The sequence below is a fragment of the Crocodylus porosus genome, unplaced genomic scaffold (genome assembly GCF_001723895.1).
Source record: "Crocodylus porosus isolate Cpor-Errol unplaced genomic scaffold, CroPor_comp1, whole genome shotgun sequence".
Lineage (NCBI taxonomy): Eukaryota > Metazoa > Chordata > Crocodylia > Crocodylidae > Crocodylus > Crocodylus porosus.
The window spans coordinates 1,778,378-1,800,244 of record NW_017728937.1 but is presented as its reverse complement, the minus strand read 5'-3'; the positions used below and the strand labels follow the sequence as shown (position 1 = coordinate 1,800,244).

General features: G+C 48.1%; 1 protein-coding gene across 1 annotated transcript in view; it reads left to right on the top strand.

Moving 5' to 3' along the window:
• ANO9 (anoctamin 9) overlaps nucleotides 1-21,867 on the top strand; it is a 55,004-nt gene that overhangs the window by 7,472 nt on the left and 25,665 nt on the right. The window contains exons 2-7 of the mRNA XM_019547244.1: nucleotides 15,124-15,186; nucleotides 17,038-17,154; nucleotides 18,229-18,365; nucleotides 18,710-18,759; nucleotides 19,268-19,326; nucleotides 19,617-19,699. Of these exons, the coding sequence (XP_019402789.1) occupies nucleotides 15,124-15,186; nucleotides 17,038-17,154; nucleotides 18,229-18,365; nucleotides 18,710-18,759; nucleotides 19,268-19,326; nucleotides 19,617-19,699 (509 nt within the window). The remainder of the gene's footprint in view (nucleotides 1-15,123; nucleotides 15,187-17,037; nucleotides 17,155-18,228; nucleotides 18,366-18,709; nucleotides 18,760-19,267; nucleotides 19,327-19,616; nucleotides 19,700-21,867) is intronic.

Below are 21,867 nucleotides of genomic sequence, written 5' to 3'. Positions count from 1 at the left end.
TCTTGCTGGGATCCTATGACCCCAGCTGACTTCCTGCCCTTTGGGCAGGGGGCTGGACTCGATGATCTCCCGAGGTCCCTTCCATCCCTAATGTCTATGAAATCTATGAAATCTATGAAGAAAGACATATTGGAAACAGAAGAAATAAAGTAGGGAAGGAAAAGGATACCCCAGGAAGGAGTGAAAGCAGAAACTCATGTTTCATGTTCCAGGTGCTGTTCAGAATTTAGGAAAAGCTATTGGAGATGGTGATGTCATGTGGTCTGGTCTGGTTCAGGACATCTTTCAGGATCAGGCTGGTGAGGACCCAGTGGTGTCATGGCAGATCCCAAGTTACTAGGAGATGGGAGGGTGGGTGGCAGCTATGAGACTTATTTCACTCCTTTAAGTCCATCTTCTTCCTGTCTTAACTGGAATGATGCTTTCTTCTGACTGGCTCACCAAACTGAAGAAACCGAAGGGGAAATAAGTTGAATAGTTCCTTTGTTTAAGGTATTAGGCCTAATTTCTGTCACACTTATTATTTCATTCTTTGATTCCCTGTGGCTCATATGATCTGAGCACAATCTCAGAGTTGTGTTGATAGACCTTTCTGTTTGGCCTAAATCAGTCTTCCTATCTTTAACCTTAAACAATTGTAGAAACACTTTTATGTAACAAAATGAGTTAAATGTTTTGGGCTTTTCCTCTTGAAAGTCTTAAAGCATTCAGACTGCTGCAGAACATCAGAGCATCAGCTGCGTTCCAGGTCTCAGTTACAGGAGCTGCCAACATGGATTTGGTGGACAGACAAGTTCCTTTGGCTTCAGACCTGTGTGCTGAGCAGGACTTGTGTAACCTAGTGATGAGGTAAAACTACAGATCTCAATCACTAACAAAGGGCTAGCAAGTTAGAGGACTTTAACAAGTGTGCTGGGCTTGTTGGCAGCAGCCTGAGTGGCCAGCTCGAAAGGGGCTCCAGATGATTTGTGGGTCATTCCCACCAATCAGGTAATAACTGAGGAGAGGCTTCCCTTGCCCCTACCTTGGGCAAGGTGAAGAGTACGGACCTGAGTGAGGACTACACCCCCTCTCCCTGATTGGTCCACTTGCAATCCAGAGGCAGAGCATCCACAGGGGATAAAAGAACAGTGTGCGGCTGCGTCGAGGGACAGTGAAGGGGGTGGGTGAAGAAGAGCTGGCCAGCGGGGTGGAGCTGCTACCCTGAAGAGGCCAAAGAACCCTCTTTGCTGGATGGGAAGTGGCAGGTGGCCATGTTCGCCAGGCCCACTGCGGGGGAGTGCGGCGAGCAGTGCATGAACAGTGCATGCCAGGCCCAGGAGCGGACTAAGACCCTGGGAGCTGCTTGAGGTGGCTTGGGTCTCCAACCCCTGACACCAGGCCAGGAACTCGGTGCATGGATAGCGCATGCCGGGTCTGGGAGTGGACTGAGATCCTGAAAGCTGCTCGAGGCAGCTCGGGTCTCTAACCTCTCTGGCACGAGGCCAGGTAGCAGTGCACAGGCCAGTGCACAGTGGGTTTGAGAAAGAACAGACCTTGGGAATTGCTTGAGGTGGCTCGGGTTCCCCGACCTCTGGCTCAAGGCCAGGCTGTTGGTCTGCAGGCAGCGCATGGAGGGTCTGGGAGCGGACTGAGACCCCAGCGCCACACAAGGTGGCTTGGGTCTCCAACCCCTGGCATAAGGGAGAGCCACTGGTACAAAGAATGGTGCACAGGGTCCCAAGCAGGCCACCAGTGGCGGTAGCCTGGGGCAGTTGTGGGCCCCTGTTGAGCCAGAAGGCACCATGGTTGGGGAGATGGGGATGGCCTCATGGGGCTTTGGAGTCATGAGTGCCAGGAAAGGGGATTTCCCACAGGGGAGTGGGGAATAGCCCATCAGTGAGCCTAACATCAGGCAGAGAAGCCTGAAGGGGAGAGACCCCTGGGTTTGGAGGTTTCCCTTATGGACTGTCCCAGTTGAGTGGTCCAGGGCCTGGAGGTACTGGGGATCTTTCCCCCTCTGGGGTGCTGCCACAGCTTCAGAGGCAGCCCAGGTTGTACTTTGTGTCTTTCAAGGTTTAAGTTTATCTCTGATATTCTTGCACCTCATATTTTGTAAGTTAGCGCCTTAGATTTTTGTATTTGTGTCTGTTGTTGGTGAGCTCACACTTTATGCAGTTTAAGGTTGTATAATCTTTATCTGAGACCATGGTTTTGATCCTTTTACAATATTTACCTGTATCCTGAGGGGGGTGTATAGGATTGTATATACACATTACATATAGTTTCCAGGTCCTGTATATATATGTATGCTCCACTTTTAACTCTTATTTATTATGAAATAAATGTGTACATAGTTAAGTTCATAGAGTGTCCAGGTCTGGCTCTATAGGGGTAGGAGGGAAACTGGGCGCAGCAGCAGTTTCACCCCACAGTGCCCCTGCCCTGCTAACTTTTCCCTTCAATTGGAGAGGGGAGTACACAGCTAGGTACCACCTGGGCTACACAAGGAAAGTATCATGTGGACCAAGGAAGGAACTTACATGCATGTATGCTGGAGCTGCCTTTGCACTGAACCAAGGGTCAGGGGATCAATTTTAAATGGTTCTTCAATCACAGGTCTTATTTCCCATAATTGTAATCTTAGTTACTTTTACATAGATTTCAACTTCAAGCCACAATATCCAGGAGGCAAATTTGCAGATCCATACTTGCTTTGAGCACATATGTACAAATCTGAGTTGTTCAAACCAGCACAAAGCCACTGAATCTGAGCCCAGCTAAGTCAAAGCATGTGTCACGAGCCATTGCTGTTTAAAGACTGTTCTCAGTCATGGGAGGGAACTGTCTCTAATGTTCACCACTGCTAAGTTTGCAGTCATTGGACTAAACCTTCCCTTCTGAGTGGCTTCATCTACTCTCGTAATCTTTTATGGCTGCTCTTACATTTCCTCAGCAAATTGGAGTAGGACAAATGCAGCATAAACAAGACATGTAACATACACCCATTCTTGGTGTAAGTCAGCACAGTTTAGCTCTGTCAAAGTCAATGGAATTTCACTTGCTTACACCAAATCTGGATTTGACCCACAGTTGCATTTTTGAAGCAAGAACAATTCACATGCCTGGGGAACAGTCTTTTCCTTTAACTTTTGTAATTACACCAAAGTCGGTTGGATCAGTGCCAGCAGGTGGACTCCAAAGCAGCACATTTAATTGTAGGCCCCCTCAGAAAGAGTCTGAATGATCATTTCACATGGAGATATGAGTGAACCAAACTCTACAACTGCTTACTTTCTGGGGAGGTTCTGAATCTAGAGCCAAATTTCACAAATTACTCTTAACTTGAAAATTGATGGAACAAAGCCCCTTAATCTGAACCTTCCTGAACTTCACAATGCTTGAAATTTGGATCTTTTCTCTGGGACCTCTTGTATGAAGCAGTCATTGGAAATAGCCCTATCAGACAGTGATCTGTTGTAATGGTCAGCTATGGAGGGAGTGTGCAGTAAAGAACATCTGTACCACAGACCTGCCATTGCATGCTTAACATGCAGCCAGAGGCTGATCCCATTCCATCCTGCTCAAGTCCCTCTTTTGTGGCACACGATTATCTTAACCATAAGATTAAGTTACAAAAAGCAGCAAGCAGAAGGGAGACCTGCCAATCTTTTATATTAACTGTTTTTCAGGGACTTGAATAGGGTGGAATCTAATCACACCCAACACCTAGAAGCCTTTTAGACATCTCATTCACAGCCAATGGTATACCAAAGGGTGGGTAAGTGGAGCACAAACCAGAGGGTCTTTCAAAGGAGGTGGGGGCACCAAGATGGAGCTAGGGAGGTGCCTCACCCTCTCATCCGCCATTTCCCACCCTACCCTGCACACTGCACCTTCTCTGCAGTGGTCTGGCTGTGGAAGTGAGGAGGACAGTAGCAGCAGCACACTGTGGTTCATCCAGAGGGCACAGGGAGGGGGATTGGATCCTGCCACTGTGCGCACCCTGGGAGGGCATGGGGCAGGGGCGGTGCCCAGATCTGCACAGGGTGGGGCAAGCTGCAGCTTCGGGCTGGGACCAGGGGCCTCATTGGGCTGGACTGGGCTGTGCTCGGGGTAGGCAGCAACAATGCTGGGAGGGGGGCTGCAAGCGGGGCTGCAGCCACCTCAAATTTTGCTGTAGCCCCCTCTGGTAGCCCCATTCCCAGCACCACCACTGCCCACCCCAGACAGGGCTCCCTCTAAGGTGTGCACGTGCATGGTTGCATGCAACTAAAAGTCTGGCTGCACACAGCCTTTTCAAGGCTACACACTGGGAGAGAAGCTGAAGGTAAGCTCCAAGGAGAGGTGGGGGCAGTGCCTGCTCGCTCCCTGAGGTGACGCGGGGAAACAGAGCAGTGTCCTAGAGCCAGCGGAGCCTCACTCAGGGCAGGCAGTGTCTCCTCCCTGAGGTGTGGCAAGGAAGGGATGGAGGTTGGGCCGGGAGGCTGGCACAGGCTCCACCGGCTCTAGAGAACTGCTCCACTCCCCAGCCCTGATGCCACAGGGGAAGCTGGGGAGCAGAGCAGTTCGCCGGAACTGGCAGAGTCTGTGTCAGCCCCCCAACTCCAGCCTCTGACCCCCAGCCCCTGGCTCCTAGCCCCCAGCTCCAGCATCCAGCCTCCAGCCCCTGGCCCGCAGCCTCTTGGCTTCAGCCCCTGGCCCCTAGGTCCAGCCTCCAGCCCCCAGCATCTCGGCTCCAGCCCCCAGGCCCCAGCCCTCATCCCCCTTCAGTAAGTGTCCCATGCCAGACTGACATGGCACGCTCATGGACCACCACTCCTTAGAGGAAACACTGACCCCAAGTGCAGCACGGCCCAGACCCCCCATGCTCCTGGCCCTAGCCCGCAGCTGCAGCCTGCCCCACCCCACCCTGTGCATATCTGGGGGCACCCCCCCGGTGCCCTCCTGGGGTGTGCGCAGCGGTGGGAGCTGCTCCCCCTCCCTGCTGTGGCTCCGTCCTGCTCCCACCCCACCCAGGCAGTGCCTGTCCCAGCCCTTGCTCCATTCCCTCCCTCACCGTAGGGGGTGTTGATCTCCCCCACCCATGCTTCTTCCCTTCCCTCTCCCCATCTACCACAACAGATCTACCAGCTGCACACAGCTGTATTGAAAATCAGATTGGTATTGGCCTATATGCCTCCTTAAAAATCAGCTGTCAGTTTCAGACCCCCAAATCTCTTATCGGTGTACCCCTATTGAGAACAACTGCTCTAGTCCCTATGCTTTGTCCACTCAACTGAATTCCAAGTTTGCGGTGCCCCTTCAGTGGCCTCCACCTCCCTTTAGCCATGATCCAGTCCTTTGGGGAGTGTAACAGGTCGCCTTCTCAGGGCTGATTTAACTGTGGCCCACCCACCTGTTTCTGGGCTAACCGCCCACCTTCTCACCCGCCACGCTTTGTTGGAATTAATTAATAGATGTTAATAAGCGGGAGACTGCCCATTTCCTACCCCGATGCCAGGAGGCACTATCTGCGGCTCCATTGCTCCCCTACACCTCAGCCCAAGCCTTGCAGATGATATCTAGATGTTATCATCATCACCGGCCCCCACTCTGGGCTCCAAAATCCTCCTAACTAAACCCTGCCTGAATTCCTCTCCTCAGGCGGTTTCATCCACCTTCATACTAGGCAGCATAGCTCCCTGATCTGCTTCCCCTTTGGGTGTGGTCCCCCCAGGACATTTGGCCACACAGGCCCTGGCCCACCTCCAGGCCAGTCAGGACCCCAGGCCCTCAGCTCTTGGGTGTCCCTCGCGGTGGGCCCCCAGCCCTTCAACCCTTCCAGTCCTGGCCCCAGCATGGACCAGTTGGGGGAACTCCAGACAGGTGTGAGTCTATGGCCTTTTCTCTCTCTCTAAGGGTCCACCCTCCAACAAGGGGTAACTAACCCAGATGTGGGGGCTAGAGGTTAAGGCGCCCACCTTTCACCAGGTTGGTAACTGGCCTGGCATTTCCTGGGAGCTCCCACGCCGCTGAGAGCCCCACCAGGCCACCCGCTCCTGGCAGGGTACAGTTTTAGGTCATGCCCAGGACCCTCCTGACCATCCCCTACAGCTCCTCCCTTACCTCCAGAAGATACCAGCAGCCCTACAGCCAGGCAATGTTGTTGCCTGGCCTCCAGCAGCAAAACTGCCTTGTTTATATGGGCAGCCCTGAATCTAAAATGGCTTCCCTTATCAGGCATCTAGTGGCTGCCAGCTCCAGGCCCTTAACGTGGCTGGCACAACCAGTGCCCTGTCACAGGGAGATGAGACAAACACAAAACACCAGTGCCAGTACCAACTCAAAGAAATGTTCCACACTGGATTCACCACATCCCCTTGGTGGTGGGCTCCAAGTAGAAAGAAAACAAAACAGAAAATATCTGGGGCACTTAGCTTGCTTCCTGTGCAGGTCTGCAGCTTTTCTTCCCTTGGGGCTCCCTCCTGAGTCCTTTTGCTGGAGTCTGAGCTCCGAGCCTTGTGCCTCTCCGGGAATGTGCTGTCTCTGGTGGTTGCCACAAGCCGACTTCCCTCTCTCTTCCGGAAGGTGGCACTTATACAGGGTGCTTGGGTCACCTGTCCCTCTGCTTCTGCCTCTTAGATCATCTGGCCCTGCCTGCACCTGGACCCAGTGGCTATCTTGTTACAGGCTTCCCTGCATGTGAGTCTGATTTGAACAACACAAAGAAGGCACAAGTAAAAGAAAGGGGGAAACAAGGCTGGGGTTGGTGAAATCATAGGAGGAGGAAACCAGGGAAAGGGTGAACTGGCAGCCAAAAAGTGAGGGAGAAGAAAGGGGGGAAGGGGTCACACACCCTTGGGTCCTCTTTCCTTTCTAGTATTGGGGTACAGGCCCTGTTATAGTACCTATAGAAAAATAACTTCAATTATACATCTATAACGCTGGGTTCTGATCTAGCTGTTATAACTCAGGAAAGAGACCTTGGAGTCATTGTAGACCAGGGTGGGCAAATTCTGGCCCACAGGCCAGATCTGGCCCACCAGATAATTGGATCTGGCCCATAGGTGAATTCATGGGATCTGACCTGTGGGCAGCTGGTGGCTCTGGCTGCCACATGATGCTGGCAGGGCAGGGCTGTTTCTCCTGTGCTGGACAGGTGGGTGGGACTGTCTGCCCAGTGCTGACATGGTGGTGTGCTACAGTTCTGGGAGGCATGATCAGATGGTGTGGGGATCAGGCAGGTGAAAGGGAGAGAGAGAGAGAAGTGTGGCCTTTGAGAGGACACCAAAACTCATTAAGTAGCCCTCCAGCCAAAATATTTGCCCACCCTTGTAGATATTTTTCTAAAAACATCAACTCAGTGTGCAGCCATGAGCAAAAAAGCCAATAAAAATGTGGGCACTATTAAGAATGGAATTGAAAACAAAATGGTACTATCATACCATTATACAAATTCATGGTGCACTGCATCTTGAATACTGTATGCAGGTCTGGTCCCCACATCTCAAAAAGAATGTAGTAGACTTAGAAAAAGTACAGAGAAGGGCAACCAAAATGATCAGGGATATCAAGTGGTTTCTATATTAGGAAAGACAAAAAGGCTAGAACTTTTCAGTTTGGAAAGGAGAAGGCTGAAAGGAGATATAAAAGAGGTCTATAAAATCATGGTGAATGTAGTTCAAGTGAACAGGGAGCTGCTGTACACTAACAAGTCCCAAAATACTAGAACCAGGGGGAACCCACTGAAATTAGCAGAAGACAAGTTTAAAAGTAACAACAAAAGTACTTTTTAAATACAATACGTAGTTAACTAGTGGAATGCATTACCACAGGATGGGGTGGAGACAGATAGCACACCAAGGGTCACAAAGGGACTAGACCAGAAGTGGGCAATTATTTCGTGCGGAGGGCCACTTACCCAGTTTTGGCAAGCTGTTGAGAGCTGCATGGGTAGCCCTGCCTCTTGACAGGTGCCTTGCCCCTGGGTCACCATCTTCTGACTGGAAGTCCCGCCCCCTAATCCCTGACCTTTGCCATCAGAAGTCCCTCCTCTTGCCCCTGGAAATAGTCCTTTCAGCAAGGGGTTTTGCCATCTCAGAACCAGAAAAAGACCAAATTATATACTAAAAAGCAAACATCTAAAACATTCATTAATTTGATTTCAAAAAATATTTTTGTCCTGGTTTACATGTGTTTGTGTAGTGTACACAGAGATGATTATCTATAATAGTTTAAAATGAACTCTCACTCTTGTATATTGTAGGGGTTTGGGGGATACAGGTTTGTGGGGGGCTGAGGGTGTGTGGGTATGTGGGGTGTGGGGGAGGGTGTGTTTGGTGGGGGTGAATAGGTGTAGGGGGTGTGGGAGCATGTGGGAGTGTGTGTGGATATATGGGGTGTGGCTGGGTATGGGGTTTGTGGGGTGTGCTTGTGTGACTTGCCCTATGAACACACACACACTCTCTCCCCCCCACCCCCACACACAGAGTCCCTCCTTACACACACACACACACACACACACACACACACCGGTGGGCCCTATGCTCCCCCAGTCTGGGGATGTAGCTGGAACCCAGGTAGTGCTGGAGCAGTGTGGGGGCAGGAAGGCAGGGAAATGGTTGGGGATGGGGTGGGGATGGGCTGCTCTGTCCTGCCAGCTCCCCCTGGATCCTACTGCCCCTGGCTCCTGTTATCTTTGACAGGCAGCCAGGAGCAGATAAATATTTTCTACATTTTTTAGGTGTCCCACGGGCCAGATAGAATGGCCTGGCAAGCTGATTTGGCCCAAGGGCTGTATTTTGCCCAGCCCTGTACTACACAAGTTCATGGATGGTAGATCTATTAATAGCTGTTGAACAGAATGGTTGGAGATGTTTCCTCTGGCATCTCTAAACCAACAATGGTAGATGTCATGGAGATTAATGAATAGGGGATAGATGACTTTAGATCAATCCAATTCAGTGCTCTCCCTGTATAGAATCCACTTCTGCTACTGCTGGAGACAAGATACTGAGCTAAATGGACAATTGGTCTGACCCATTATAGCACTACTTATGTATTTATGTCCTCTAAATTATTGTGCATAAGCCTCTGAGCAATACTTATCTTTCAGCCATGCACAATGTTAGCACTGCTATTTGCCAACACTTTAGGTGGTTCATTCAGAAATGAGTCATTGACTGTAAGCGTGAAGCTGGTCAAGTAGGTGCTGAAATACAGTAGCATCTATAAGCTGTGGCATCCCTACATCTCTGTAGGGCACGGCTACTACTGTCAGTCACATTCACAATATAAAGGAAAACTTGAAAATTGTCTTGATTCTCTGAGTCACAGACTCTTCAGTAAAAAGAGAACACTAACTGTGCTTGTGAGCTAACTGGTTTTCTTCTTCATCTTGCTGACTGTGCTTAGTAACTTCTGTATTTATGTATCTTCAACGTAGTCTAATCCCACAGACCTAAACTCAGGTTTAAATCAGCATAGATCCTTGCAATTTTGTCTATTTACTGGTACTGTAAATTTAGATCTAAGACTTAAAACCAGTACTGCTTTCACATGTTTGTAAGCCAAAATGATCGGTGAGGTTTGCTTAAGTAAGTACTTACTCAGCCTTTGTATGCTACTGTCTCTGGGTTTGATCCTAAGCCTGTTGAAGTCAATGACAACCTTTCCTTTGACTGGTGGATTTTGAGTCAAGCTTGCATACAGGATCATAGGGCTGTGCGAGGCTTCAGACAGAGCTTCGGATCCAGAGAAACTCTGGACCCTTCGGGGATCAAAGCAGCACATCTGGGTCAAAGCGCTGCCTCATTTGGCTTCCCAAAGCGGTTTGCAGCCACCTCGGAGTGGGTATAAAACCAGGCTAAGGAGTGGACAGAATCAATACAGACAATCAACTGCCCCAAGACAGACACAGTCAGTCCCCAAACCTCTGTACTGATCTTCTTGAAACTTGGTAGACTTCATGCTGTCTGCATAGTCTACCACCCTGGAAAATTTCATCCAAATCGGACAAAAAACAACAAAGTTATAGATAATTTATTGTTTCCTCATTATACCCTATGGCCCGATCTTTGGCCAGATCAAGGCGGAAACCCAGTTTGGGGCTCTGGATCAGATTGTGGCCATCCGAAGTGGCTGGATCCAAAGCCGGATCAGATGGCTGCTGACTTGCACAGGCCTAGAGGAAAGTAGGGTCGGAAGGGTCCTCGTGAAGTCAAAGATGCTAGGGTCAGTAGGAACCTCAACAGATCATCAAGTCCGACCCCCCACCTAGGCAGGAAAGAGCACTGGGGTCAGATGATCCCAGCCAGATGCCTATCCAGCCTTGTCTTAAAGACCCCTAGGTAGGGGAGAGCATCACCTCCCTCTACCAGCTGAGCTATCCAGGCTCTTATACCCTTACCCTCTAGCACCCTACTCAAGGTAGGATTGCCCTTGGCTAAACTTTCACAGCTAAGTGTTTGTCTAACCTGCTCTTGACAATTTGTGGGGATTGAGGTAGCCTGTTGCGATGCTTGACTCTAGGAGTCAAGCATGCCCCTAGGAGTTGCTGCAAATGAAAGCAAACTGCTTGCACTTCCTGGGGCCCTGCAATGGGCCCATCATCACAAGGGGGAGCTCTACCACTCACCAGGGGGAAACAGAGCTCTGCCACTCATCAGGGGGAGACAGCTGTCTTCTGTTCAGGGCTGGGAGTTGCTCCCTGCCCCAGGGGGGCTGCCTGATGCCAGGGTGGGGACAATGTCCCCCTGCCCCAGTAGCAGGGAGTTTCTAGCCCCAGCTCCCTGATTAGGGTAGAGGACTTGGAAATAGCTGCAGGGGTGGGGCAGGTCCCAGCCCCCTGCCCTAATCTGCCAGTGGGGCAGTTAGTAGGAAGGCCTCAATCTCCCACCTGCCCCTGAGTGCAGGGTTGGGGCTGGAGAGCCTGTTCCCTGCTCAGCTCTGCAATTGCAGATGTGGGTGGGGTAGAGGCTGCAGAGCTTGTTCCCTGCTCAGCTCCATGATCATGGAGCTGGGTGGGGAACTGGCTCCCCGACCCCCATCAGCAGGGAGTTCCCAGCACCAGCTCCACAACAGCAAACAACAAGGAAGGTTTAGGTGGGATATTAGGAGAAACTTTCTTACCATGAGGGTGGTTAACCATGGCAAAAGATTACGAAGAGTCTGTAAAATCTCCATCCTTGGAAGGTTTTAAGAGGAGATTAGACACTTGACTGGGATGGGTCAGCCAGGAATGATTTTGCCTTGAGCAGAAAGCTGGGTTAGAAGACCTCCTGAGGGCCTTTCCTGCCCTGCTTTTCCATTCATATTTAAAACAAACTTCCCAACAGAAAACAGATGGTCTCCGCACTCCATCTTGACAGTCACAAGGCACATAACACCTTCAATGTCACCTTTTGTGGAGAAAAAGGGCACCACAACCCAAATCCTACCTAGCTGGGAGTGACCCTTGACCACTCCCTAACCTACCATCATCACCTCTGAAAGACTGCTGTGAAAACAAAGGCATGAGTGAACTTCATCCAAAAGCTCACCAGCACAAGCTGGGGTGCAAAAGCCGCCATCCTCCACAATTCTGCCATAGCCCTAGTCTTCTCAACAGCTGAGTACTGTGCACCTGTCTGGGCCTCAAGTCAACATACCGAACTCATCGACACACAACTCTACTCAGTAATGAGGTCTGTCTCTGGAACTTTGATACCAACCCCAGTGCAGTGGCTACCCGTACTTTCAAACCTTACTCCTTTCTCTGTTCCATGGGATGCAGCAACATACAGAGAAATAATGCATACCAATAGTAATCCTGACCTTCCCATCCACAGAGACCTTCAAGATCTCCCAACTCATCACATGATTTCACAAAAACTTTTTTGGACACAAAGCAAGCACCTCACACTGAAGAATTTTGGAGGAAACAAACACCTTGCTTCCAACCCAACAGTGCAATAGCTGGGCTTCACCCTTCCACAGGGCATGTGGGCAACCCTTAACAGTATACGCATTGGACATGGCCGGTGTCCCAAGACCTGCCTGTATTGCATCTAAGTGTCTTGTGGTCACAAAGCTCCCTCATGTTTCCTCCCCCAACCTGCTCCAGTTGGATGCTCAGCTGGAAACCGTGTCACAATGTCAGTGCTGTGGCCACACTAGACAGCATATGTGCTTCACTGCAGTATATTTCCTGTGTTGTAGGAACTCAGCTGTAGTTAAACATCACAGAAAATTAGAAAATTAGGATTAGAAGGAACCCTAGGAAGTCATCTAGTCCAATCCCCAAGATCTTCAGTTGATATAAAATCATATAGCTCTACTGAAGCCAATAGAGCTCTGCCAGTTTATGCTATCTGGGGTTGGACCCTTATTTCTTGATTGGGGACTAGCCTCTTGACTCTTGTTGCCCTTCTCAGCATTATTCAAAGATTTTTCATTAATATGTTATGGCTGTCTCTTTTCTTGCCTCAGAGCATCACAAATATATCAGGCCAGGAGGAACAAGAGGAGCATGTGTCATGAACAATTTATAAATGTGCATACTAATTGTTATACTGTCAGCTGGAAGTCTCTGGAGTAGGCTGTATGCTTCACATAGATAAGGAGTGGCCACACACTTTCAGTCTGAGCGAGCATTACAAATATGAAGTGTCCATGAGACAGAGTCCATTTGTACAACTGGCCATACTGCGGTGAAACAATCTCCCAAAAGGCTCCTTTCCTTGACATATACAACAACACATGATTATATTTAGCATCCATATAATGCTTTACATTTTGATATCTCTGTGCAATCATTAACTAACCCACCTTCCTAACCTTGCTGTGAGGTGTGTAAATAATATTATCTCTGTATCTTGGACTTAATCAAGGTCGGGAGACAATGGGTCATGTTCTCAGAAAGTGTTGTCCTCAAGTGCACCCAGCACACAGCACACCTGCTTCTGCTTGCACACACCTACAAGTAAATAAATGCATAAATGAGGCAGTGAAGCATTTCTGTGGTTACCTTCTGCTGCCACTCTCAAAGTCTCCCCCTCCTCCATATTTGAGAGTGGTGGCAGGGCCAGCACCAGGGCAGCTTCATTCCCTCCTTTCCAAGGTTGGCACCTGTAATAGGGAGTAATCATTAGGGCCGTGCGAAACTTCGGTCCTTGATTTGATTCAGTGGAGATTTGGCCCAATTCGGTGGCTGAATCTCCAAACCTGAATCAAATCAGAGGCCCCTTTAATCTTTCTGAATTGAATCAGAAAGATTCAGTGATTCGGACATAGACACAGCTTTAAATGTTTTTCAGCATACCTCTAGGTACCAGGTGGTTCATGAGTGCTGCAATGCTGAGGCACATGAAGTGTCCCACAGAAGCACGGGGGGATCCTCAGCGCACTCGGCGGTGAATCCGGAAGTGGACCAGAAGCATTTCCAGTCCACTTCTGGGTCTTCTGGGGAGTGCATTGCGCCCCCCTCATGCCACCCTGGCTTGGTGACTGGTGCCTCCTGGATCTGGGGGAGGCACCTGGGCTCCCCCCATGGCCAGTCGCTGAGCCAGAGGGCTGCGGGTGGTGGGGGGAGGCGTGCGTCCCCTGGCGGACCCGGAAGTGGACTGGAAGTACTGCTGTTCCATTTCTGGGTTCACCACCAAGCACATGGAGGGTCCCCCCATGCTCCTGCGGGACACTCCATGCACCCCACCATTGCAGTGATCACAAGCCATGCATGCTACCTCGAGGTTTGTAGAAAAAACATTTAAAGCTGCGTCTATGGCCAAATTGCTGATTCTCTGAATCAGCATCAAATCTTCATGTTCATGTTCGGATTCAGCTGAATGAAATCAAGGACAGTGATCTAAATCAACTAATCAAATCACTGGTCCCTGATTCAGGCCGAATCCAAGTCCAAAACGAATAGGGGCTGCTTCACACACCCTTAGTAATCATGTAGGGCATGATTGAGAGTGGTGCTCTCTGGGAGAGAAACAGGATAGACATGTTCAATGAGTCATTAGCAGAGGCCTAGGGTTTGGATTCAGGGCCACCCTGCTCCCACAGCTGGGCTCAAGTCCCTTTACCCAGTGCTTCCCAGCGCTATCATCATTAAAAAATCTGCAGGCCAGTTAACACCAATTCTTTAAGACCAGTGATATTCTTATTTGCACCCATACAGCCTGCTTGTCTTCACATTGTGCCCTCAAAGATAATCTGCATGGTGTCATTATTATTCAAGGTGTTTATACATGTGGAGCACAGCAAACAACTGTCCTGATGATGCACAAACAGAAACTAAACCAAATCTCAACTGTGTTGGGCTTCCAGGAATAACAGGACCAAAAAGTACTAACAACTATAATCAGTAGGTATGAATGCAATGTACACAGGGAACAGATCAGCAGTTATGATAATATCTTTTCTGACACAAGTGGTTTTGAACTTTAAGGTGCGTGGTTAATCATTTGATAATATACACACAAAGCAGAATCTTAATGCCTCTCTGCCAGGCTGGAAAATCAATAACCTCTATCTGCCTGTGCCCTTTGCTCACCTTTACTGCACCCCAGATCATTCAAAAGGAAAAGAGAGGCAAACAATGACATTTCTACATGCTTTTTTCCTCCCTTTTGCTTTCTTCCTGTGCAGTTAAATTTTACCCTGAATGCTCAGCTCTTACCTCTGGGGATTCAAGTTTGAAATCCTACTTTGTCCTCTTCAGGTTCCATGCCTGTCTCAGACATTTCCTGCTGGTACCTTCTATACATGCTCTGAAACACTTTCTATCAGAGATCTTTGTGATTTAGTTTAGAGATATTTATTCATTTTCACTTTCTGTTCTAAGCTATTACTCAATGTTATGGTTAAGCAGAAACTCTGGTCTGCAGTCCTGTGAGACGACAGACTGTAACTCTGCAGGATACCATTACATCTGTAGTTATTAGTAAGGGTAACATCTGTAAACTTAGTCTGGAATAGAGTCCTGAGTAGCTGTTCACCCCAGCTGTTCTCGCCTTACTCAAATCAGGTTTTGGTCCAGGAGACCTTGGGGCAGTGTAATAATAGGTATTTTTTTCCTTTTCCAGAGTTCAGTTTAAGACACTGGGAAAACATGTGACCGTGCTATGATTGGGAGAACTCCAATCCGTTCCTTTTTTAATTCTTTCCCTTTCTCCATAGGATGAAATTATGTTGACTCCCTGGAGAGAATTTCCTATAGAAGAATATGAGGTCTTGGTCCCAGTAAGTTACATTCATTCTGTCCAGTGGTGGAGAATTCAAAGTGTGATCACCACAACCCTGTGTGACATCAAAATGCAGAACCAGGCTCTGATCCAGTTTCATAGATTTTATAGATTTTAGGGTCAGAAGGAACCTATGAGATCATCAAGTCTGATCTTCTGCCCTGTGCAGGAAAGTGTGCTGGGGTCAGATGACCCCAGCTAGGTGTTTGTCCAATCTCCTCTTAAATACCTCCAAGGAAGGGAACAGCACCATCTCCCTTGGAAGCATATTTCATATCTTGGAAACCCTCACTGTAAATAATTTTTTCCTGATGTCCAGTCTAAATTTGCTTTCCTTCAGTTTGTGGCAATTGTTTCTAGTTACCCCGATGGGCATCCTGGTAAACAGAGTATCCCCTATTTCCTGCTGTCGTTCTCCTCCCCACCCCACCCCCCCAATGAGTTTATAGACAGCCACAAGATCACCTCTCAGCCTTCTCTTGTGGAGGCTGAAGAGATTCAGGTCCCTCAATCAGTTCTTGTAGGGTTTTTCCTGTAGGCCTTTAATCAGATGGGTGGCCCGCCTCTGAACCCTTTCCAGGTTATCCACATCCCTCCTGAAGTGTGGCGCCTAAAACTGGATGCAGGACTCCAGCTGCGGCCTGACCAGTGCTGCATAGAGGGGAAGAATCACCTCCCTAAACCTGTTTGTGATGCACCTACTTATGCAAGAAAGAGTGTGGCTAGCTTTACTTATTACTTCATCACATTGGTGACTCATGTTCATTTTGGAGTCAACTACAACTCCAAGATCCCTTTCCACAGTTGTGCTACCTATAATGGTACGTATAGTGGTACCTCCCAGGCTATAGGTGTGTTGATGATTCTACCTCCCTAGGAAGAACACAACACATGGCACTTAATCTTGTTAAACCACACAGATGCAAAGAAATCATTTAGGAGCTCCGCTTTGGCCATCCTATCTGTTACCGGTTACCTTAGTCCATCTTGAAGGGGCCCTATGTTACCCTGTGCTTTCTTTTCACTTCCTGTGTATTTAAAGAATTACTTTTTGTTATCCTTAACTTTTGCTGGCAGCCTAAGCTCCATTGTGCTTTAGCTCACCCCACTGCTTCCCTGCAAGCTCAACCCAAGCAGGTATACTCTTCTTTAGTGGCTGCCCCTTGCCTCCACAGCCTGTAAGCCTTTCTTTTCACCTCCAGTCTCTCCTGGATTTCCCTGCTCAACCAAGAGGGTTTCTTTGCTCTTTTGCCCCCCTTTATGTGTACTGGGATGGTCCCTTTCTGCAAGATCAGTGCCGTGAGAAAAGCCCACCCCTCCTGGACTCCCATCTCTCCAATGCTTTTGCCCATCAGTTCCTCCCTAACTAATCTCCTGAGCTTTTTGAAGTTGGCCCACCTTTTGCTGGATAGTGAACTCTATTAATAGGTGGTCACTGTCCCCTAGGTTACCTTGTACCTGCAGATCCCCCACCAAGTCATTCCCTGTGACCAGCACTAAATATAGTAAGGCATTTCCCCTAGCGGGAACATTTACCCAATTTCTCATTATTTCATCTACTGGGATTGTGAAAGGCCTCAGGCATCCCCTTAAGTCCTACTGGAAGGAAGTTCCAGGTGTCCAAGCTGATGATGAGAGTGACCAGTGCTCCCAGCCACATTGGGAGTCTCCCCTCAAAACCACAAAGAGGGTGTTCATTCACTTCTTTCTGCCATTGAGAGAATGCTTAGGGGCCACCAGTTGGACCCAGTGAGGTGGATCCATCCCCTTAACACAAGGATGAAGCTATCGAGGTAGCCCTCATAAAGTTACCGCTAATGGATTTCACTTGGCTGTTTTCTTTGACCAGAACCAGGTGACATGGGATTTTGTCCTAGTGTGTGACCACCACAAGTTGGGCAGTGAGAAGGCTTCTAAGAGGAAGAATTTTTTGGAAGAGCTGGAAAAGAAAGGATTTATTATCAAGGTGAGATGGAAAGGTCCCTCAGGGTGATGCACAGGATTACTGGCGCAGCCCAGTAACTAAGCCACTGAGACAAAGAGTGCGTCAGAAGCTTAATCATACAACACTATAAACTCTGGTGCATATCACACCAGAGTTTATTGCTTCTAGGTGATATATTTACAAACGTGCCCAGGACCATAGCCCATTGAGTTGGATTGGAGCAGCCGTGGTTGGCAGGAGGTCCTGGGGGTCAGTCTGCCAGCCTGGGGCTGCTCCAACCCAGGTCAATGTGGTGTGGAAAGGCTGGCTGGGGCATAAGGGTGCTTTAGTCCAGGGCTGGTCAGCAGGCAACCCCCGCGCTGAAGTACCCTTGTACCCCAGCCAGCCCTGTCAGTATCTACATGTGAGTTGCTGCACAGTAACTAATGCCACAGCAGGATAGTACCTGTATTTACAAATACTAACCTTTGGTGGCATTTATTAGTTTACTGTGGCCTAACAGAGCTGCGTGTGTAGATGCGGAGACTTTACTGCTGAGCTAATTAGGCAGCTTCCCATAAACTTCTTGTGTAGATGCACCCACTGTGTAGAACATGGTGCTTCACTGACACAAAACAAGACCTTATCTCTAAGGGCTTAGGGCACCGGAGAGAAGAGACGCAGAGCCTTAGTTCATGAGAGGGATGGCTCAAAGTATTATAGGTGAGCAGTGGAGGCAGAAGGATGTCCTGGAAGGACAGGGTTCTAAAGACAGGGCCTTGACAGTGCAGAGAGTGAACACTTTGTCAGATGAGAATGAAAGACTTCCTACCCTAGAGAAGTGAGGTATGGCAGAAGGTGAGAAACAGAGCAGAAGTGGAGTGAAAAGGAGAGAAGCTAACTGTGGAAAAGATGGGGACAGGACTTTCCACTCCATTCTCTTGATGTTGCTATTCTGGTTTCACAAGAGTTTGCTCAGCATCTCAATATCCTGTAGAACCCCACCTCCTGTCTATGTCACAGCTCTTTACCCATCTCATTTCAACCAGGGTCAATATTTCTCAGCACTTTCTCTATCTGCCACTTTCTAACCTCCTTCCCTGTTTCTGCACTCAGAAAATTCAAGGCAAGAAGTTATTTTACGGTGTCCGGGCTCCGAGTAAAATCTTCCGAAAATACCAGTGGCTTCTGAGAAACCCAGACAGAGGGTCACAGAATTCCAGTACAAAGGAGGATGTGTTCATCACCACCAGGTGAGCATTACCTTGATCTCAGTCCTGCTGTTAGTCCGGGGTTTGCTACTTCAGACCAATGCCTCGGATAGCTCATATGTTTCAGTGCAAGAAAGCCCTGTTTACAAAGTCAAAGCTGCAAGTGCTGTTCAGATGAAGAATGGTTTTACTGAGCTTTACAGACCCAGTAAAAACCCTACTCCACCTCTTTATCTAAGATGCAAAGATAATATTTGCTGACTTCATGGGGAGGTCAGGATGTTGGGATGGTTACAGATTGCAAGGAGAGAAAACCTAAAGCATTGTATAGGTTCATTGGGAGATTGTTTCAGTACACCCACAACTGGGTTGTCTTTGTGTTTCAGAATACGCATCGTCAACTTTATCCTGCAAAACACAGAGATTGCTTCTCAGGGTAAGGATGCACTATTTGCTTCCAGCTCACCATCTTCTTTCCCATATGCCCTGCCACCAATATTTACACAGTATCACAAATGCTGTTCACACCAGCATTCATGGATATCCACACACACATGAATATACAAACACAAGCTCACCTGTATATGCACACAGAGTCATGCGGGCACCACAGTGATGTACCCTGCACAACCACCTAAAGAGATGAACTAATGGTTCCAGCCAGACTCTGGTGAGGGTGCCATCACTATCACTCTATAAGCTAACCTCCTCCATGCTACTTGCCTCCACCAACCAAGCAGCACCTCATAATTAGGGACAGACTGATTACTAAATATTCCTTTTCAACACCTGATCAGATTGTCTTAGGGCTTCAGTTCTGTTCTGCAGGAAACTGCCTTTCTTTAAATGGGGGGTGGGTCTTTGGCCTAGGGGTCATCCTGACTACTGGGGAGAAATCATGTTATCCTGTCCTTGCTAACTTTCTTTTCCCTGTCTTGCTTTAGAGAAGCTACAAGACTTGATCAAAAAGAAAGTATTTGAGACTGCATTTCCACTGCATGAGGTGAAGAATGTGAGGGTGCATCAATGGAGAAAGGGATGGGAGGGGAAATGTACATATGTAGATACAGGATAGGAAGCAAGTCTTTGGGCTGAAATGATAAGGGAGATGTAGGAATAGTAGGAGAAGGATCCTTTGGTTGGATGGAGAGATGTCTGGAAGAAAACATACCAACACCTAGTAGCCTCTAGCAGCAGCATGGGAGACCCAGGATTTGCAAGGGGAAAGGGGGAGGGGGAAGAGGCTGGCAGGTTGCATTTTATTTTCTGTATCTGATTGAGTTCTTTTATCAGGAAGAAGAACAGAGAGAATTCCTGAAGAATAAATGGGCCCGATGGCGAAGTATGTGTTGCAGACAGCCAATTGAAGAAATCCGGTAACTACACAGAGACACAGAGAATGGGACAGCAAAAGCCACTGTGCAAAATGCCCATCCAGCAAACAGGACCCAGAATATCTTCACTGTGCATGACTCAAGTCACAAAACTCTCTTTGTGGGCTGGACAAACCTCATCTGCTTAATTTTCAATCTGTTTAAATGCTGTAGGTTTAGGAACTGAGGATTGTTATGCTAGAACAGAGAAGCAGATAGTCTAATTTAATACTCTTTCTCTGAGGGTAATGAGCTGCAACAGAGAAAGGAATAGCAATTCTATGGTAGGTAGTTTTGGGATAAGCTGCCTTTGGGGACTTCTTCTCCTTTCTACTCTTGTAGCTAGAAGCTGCCTTATGGCCTGAACTAAAAGTCCTGGTTACATTAACTCTTAAAATACTAACTCTGGCCATTCTTATCCATGGCTATAGCTAGACCTTTTGGAAGCCTGCTAAATTCGTGGCCTCCATGGTTTTCTGCAGCAAAAGATTCCATATGTTAATTCAGCATTTCCTTTTCATTTGCTACATTTCATCTTTGTGGAATGTCCCATTAGTCTTGTACAAGAAGACAGATTTCTGAATCTGCTTTCATCAGGCCATTCATTATAAGAAACAAGGGTGCATGACTGAGGACAAATATAAGGGGACTGCACAAGCATGTAGGGATAAGATCAGGAAGGATAAGATGCCAAGTGAGTTTCAGTTATCAAGGGACACAAAGTAGCAAGAAAAGGTTCTATAAAATATATCAGAAGAGTAGACAAGGGAAGTTATAGGTCTGTTGCTAAAACAGGAAAGCAGGGGAAATAACTGGTGAGGCATAAAAAACTGAAGTAATCACTGCCTTCAGTCTTTACATAGAAGAAAAGTTCAGGCCTAAATGAGGAAAGATCAGGTACAACATATTTAGATAAAATAGTTGTATTCAAGTCAGGAGGGCCTCCGGAAATTCACTGTACAGTGCTGAAGGAAGTAGGTAACGTAATCTTTGAATTATTGGTAATTATCTTCAGAAATTCATGGAGAACAGAGCAGGTCCCAGAGAAATGGAGAAGGACAAACATGGAAGGCACAGATAGAAGTGTATCTTCCTGGTCTAACTCATGGCACTTCACAGAAAGCACCATGAATTAGACCAATCCTCCCAACTCAACAGTCATTAGCTGTTGTGTTGGGAACGTGGGCAATTGAGCTCAAATTTGGAGCTGATCCAGCAAGAGAGGCTGTGTATCTGCAGCCTCTATCCCTAGCCCCTGCCCTCTTTCCCCTGGCTCCAGTGCTGTCTCAGGAGCAAAGAGGAGACGGAGCTGGAATTGGTGTTTGCCCAGCCTGTGCTGGAGTGGGGGTGGGTAAACTGGAGCCTTCCAAGGTGGAGGGCTCCAATCCACCTGCCTCCACTCTAGCACAGGCTGGGCAAACTCCAATCCAAGGTCCCCTCCCCTCCTTTGTCACTTTCTCCCAACCTGAGACAGTACTGGGAATGGCACTGGGCTGTAGCAGCCCAGCCACTGGAGCAGGCAAAAGTTAATGAAGATGATCCACTTTGGAGAGCCTTCATTTGTACCCTCATATAATGAGGGTTAATTTGTCACATAATCAGAGCGCTCTGCAGCTGTGCTCTTCTGTTAGGGTATGGCTATAGAGCATTTTCAAAGGGCTGATGACATGACAAATGTAATTTCTGTCTGTGTCCACAGGCTGTCTTAAAGAAGGGAATGAGCAAGATGCAGGAAACTGTAGACTAGTCAGTACAATATCAACTCCTATTATCAATGGTGTTCACAGTTATAATCAATATTCCCAAAAAGAAGTGGTCAAACTGGAAGGAATTAAGAGGAAAGCAACAAGCATGATAAGATATTTATAAATTCTAAGCCAGCAAAAAAGGTTAAAGTTCTCTTTTGATCTCCTCCTGTGTCCCACTGCAAATTTTTGGCCTTTTTTTTGTACTAAAGACTCTAAGATTGGTATTAGATGCTGGAGAATGCTTTGTGGCTTCGAGTGCAAGGGTGAGGGGCTGGAGCAGATGTTCTTCTGGACCCTTGTGAACTTAACATCCTTAACATTGTCACCTGAGATTACAGAGGACTGGACCCTATGATATAGATTAGGGGCAGGCAATTATTTTGGGTGGAGGGCTGCTTACCCAGTTTTGGCAAGCTGTTGAGG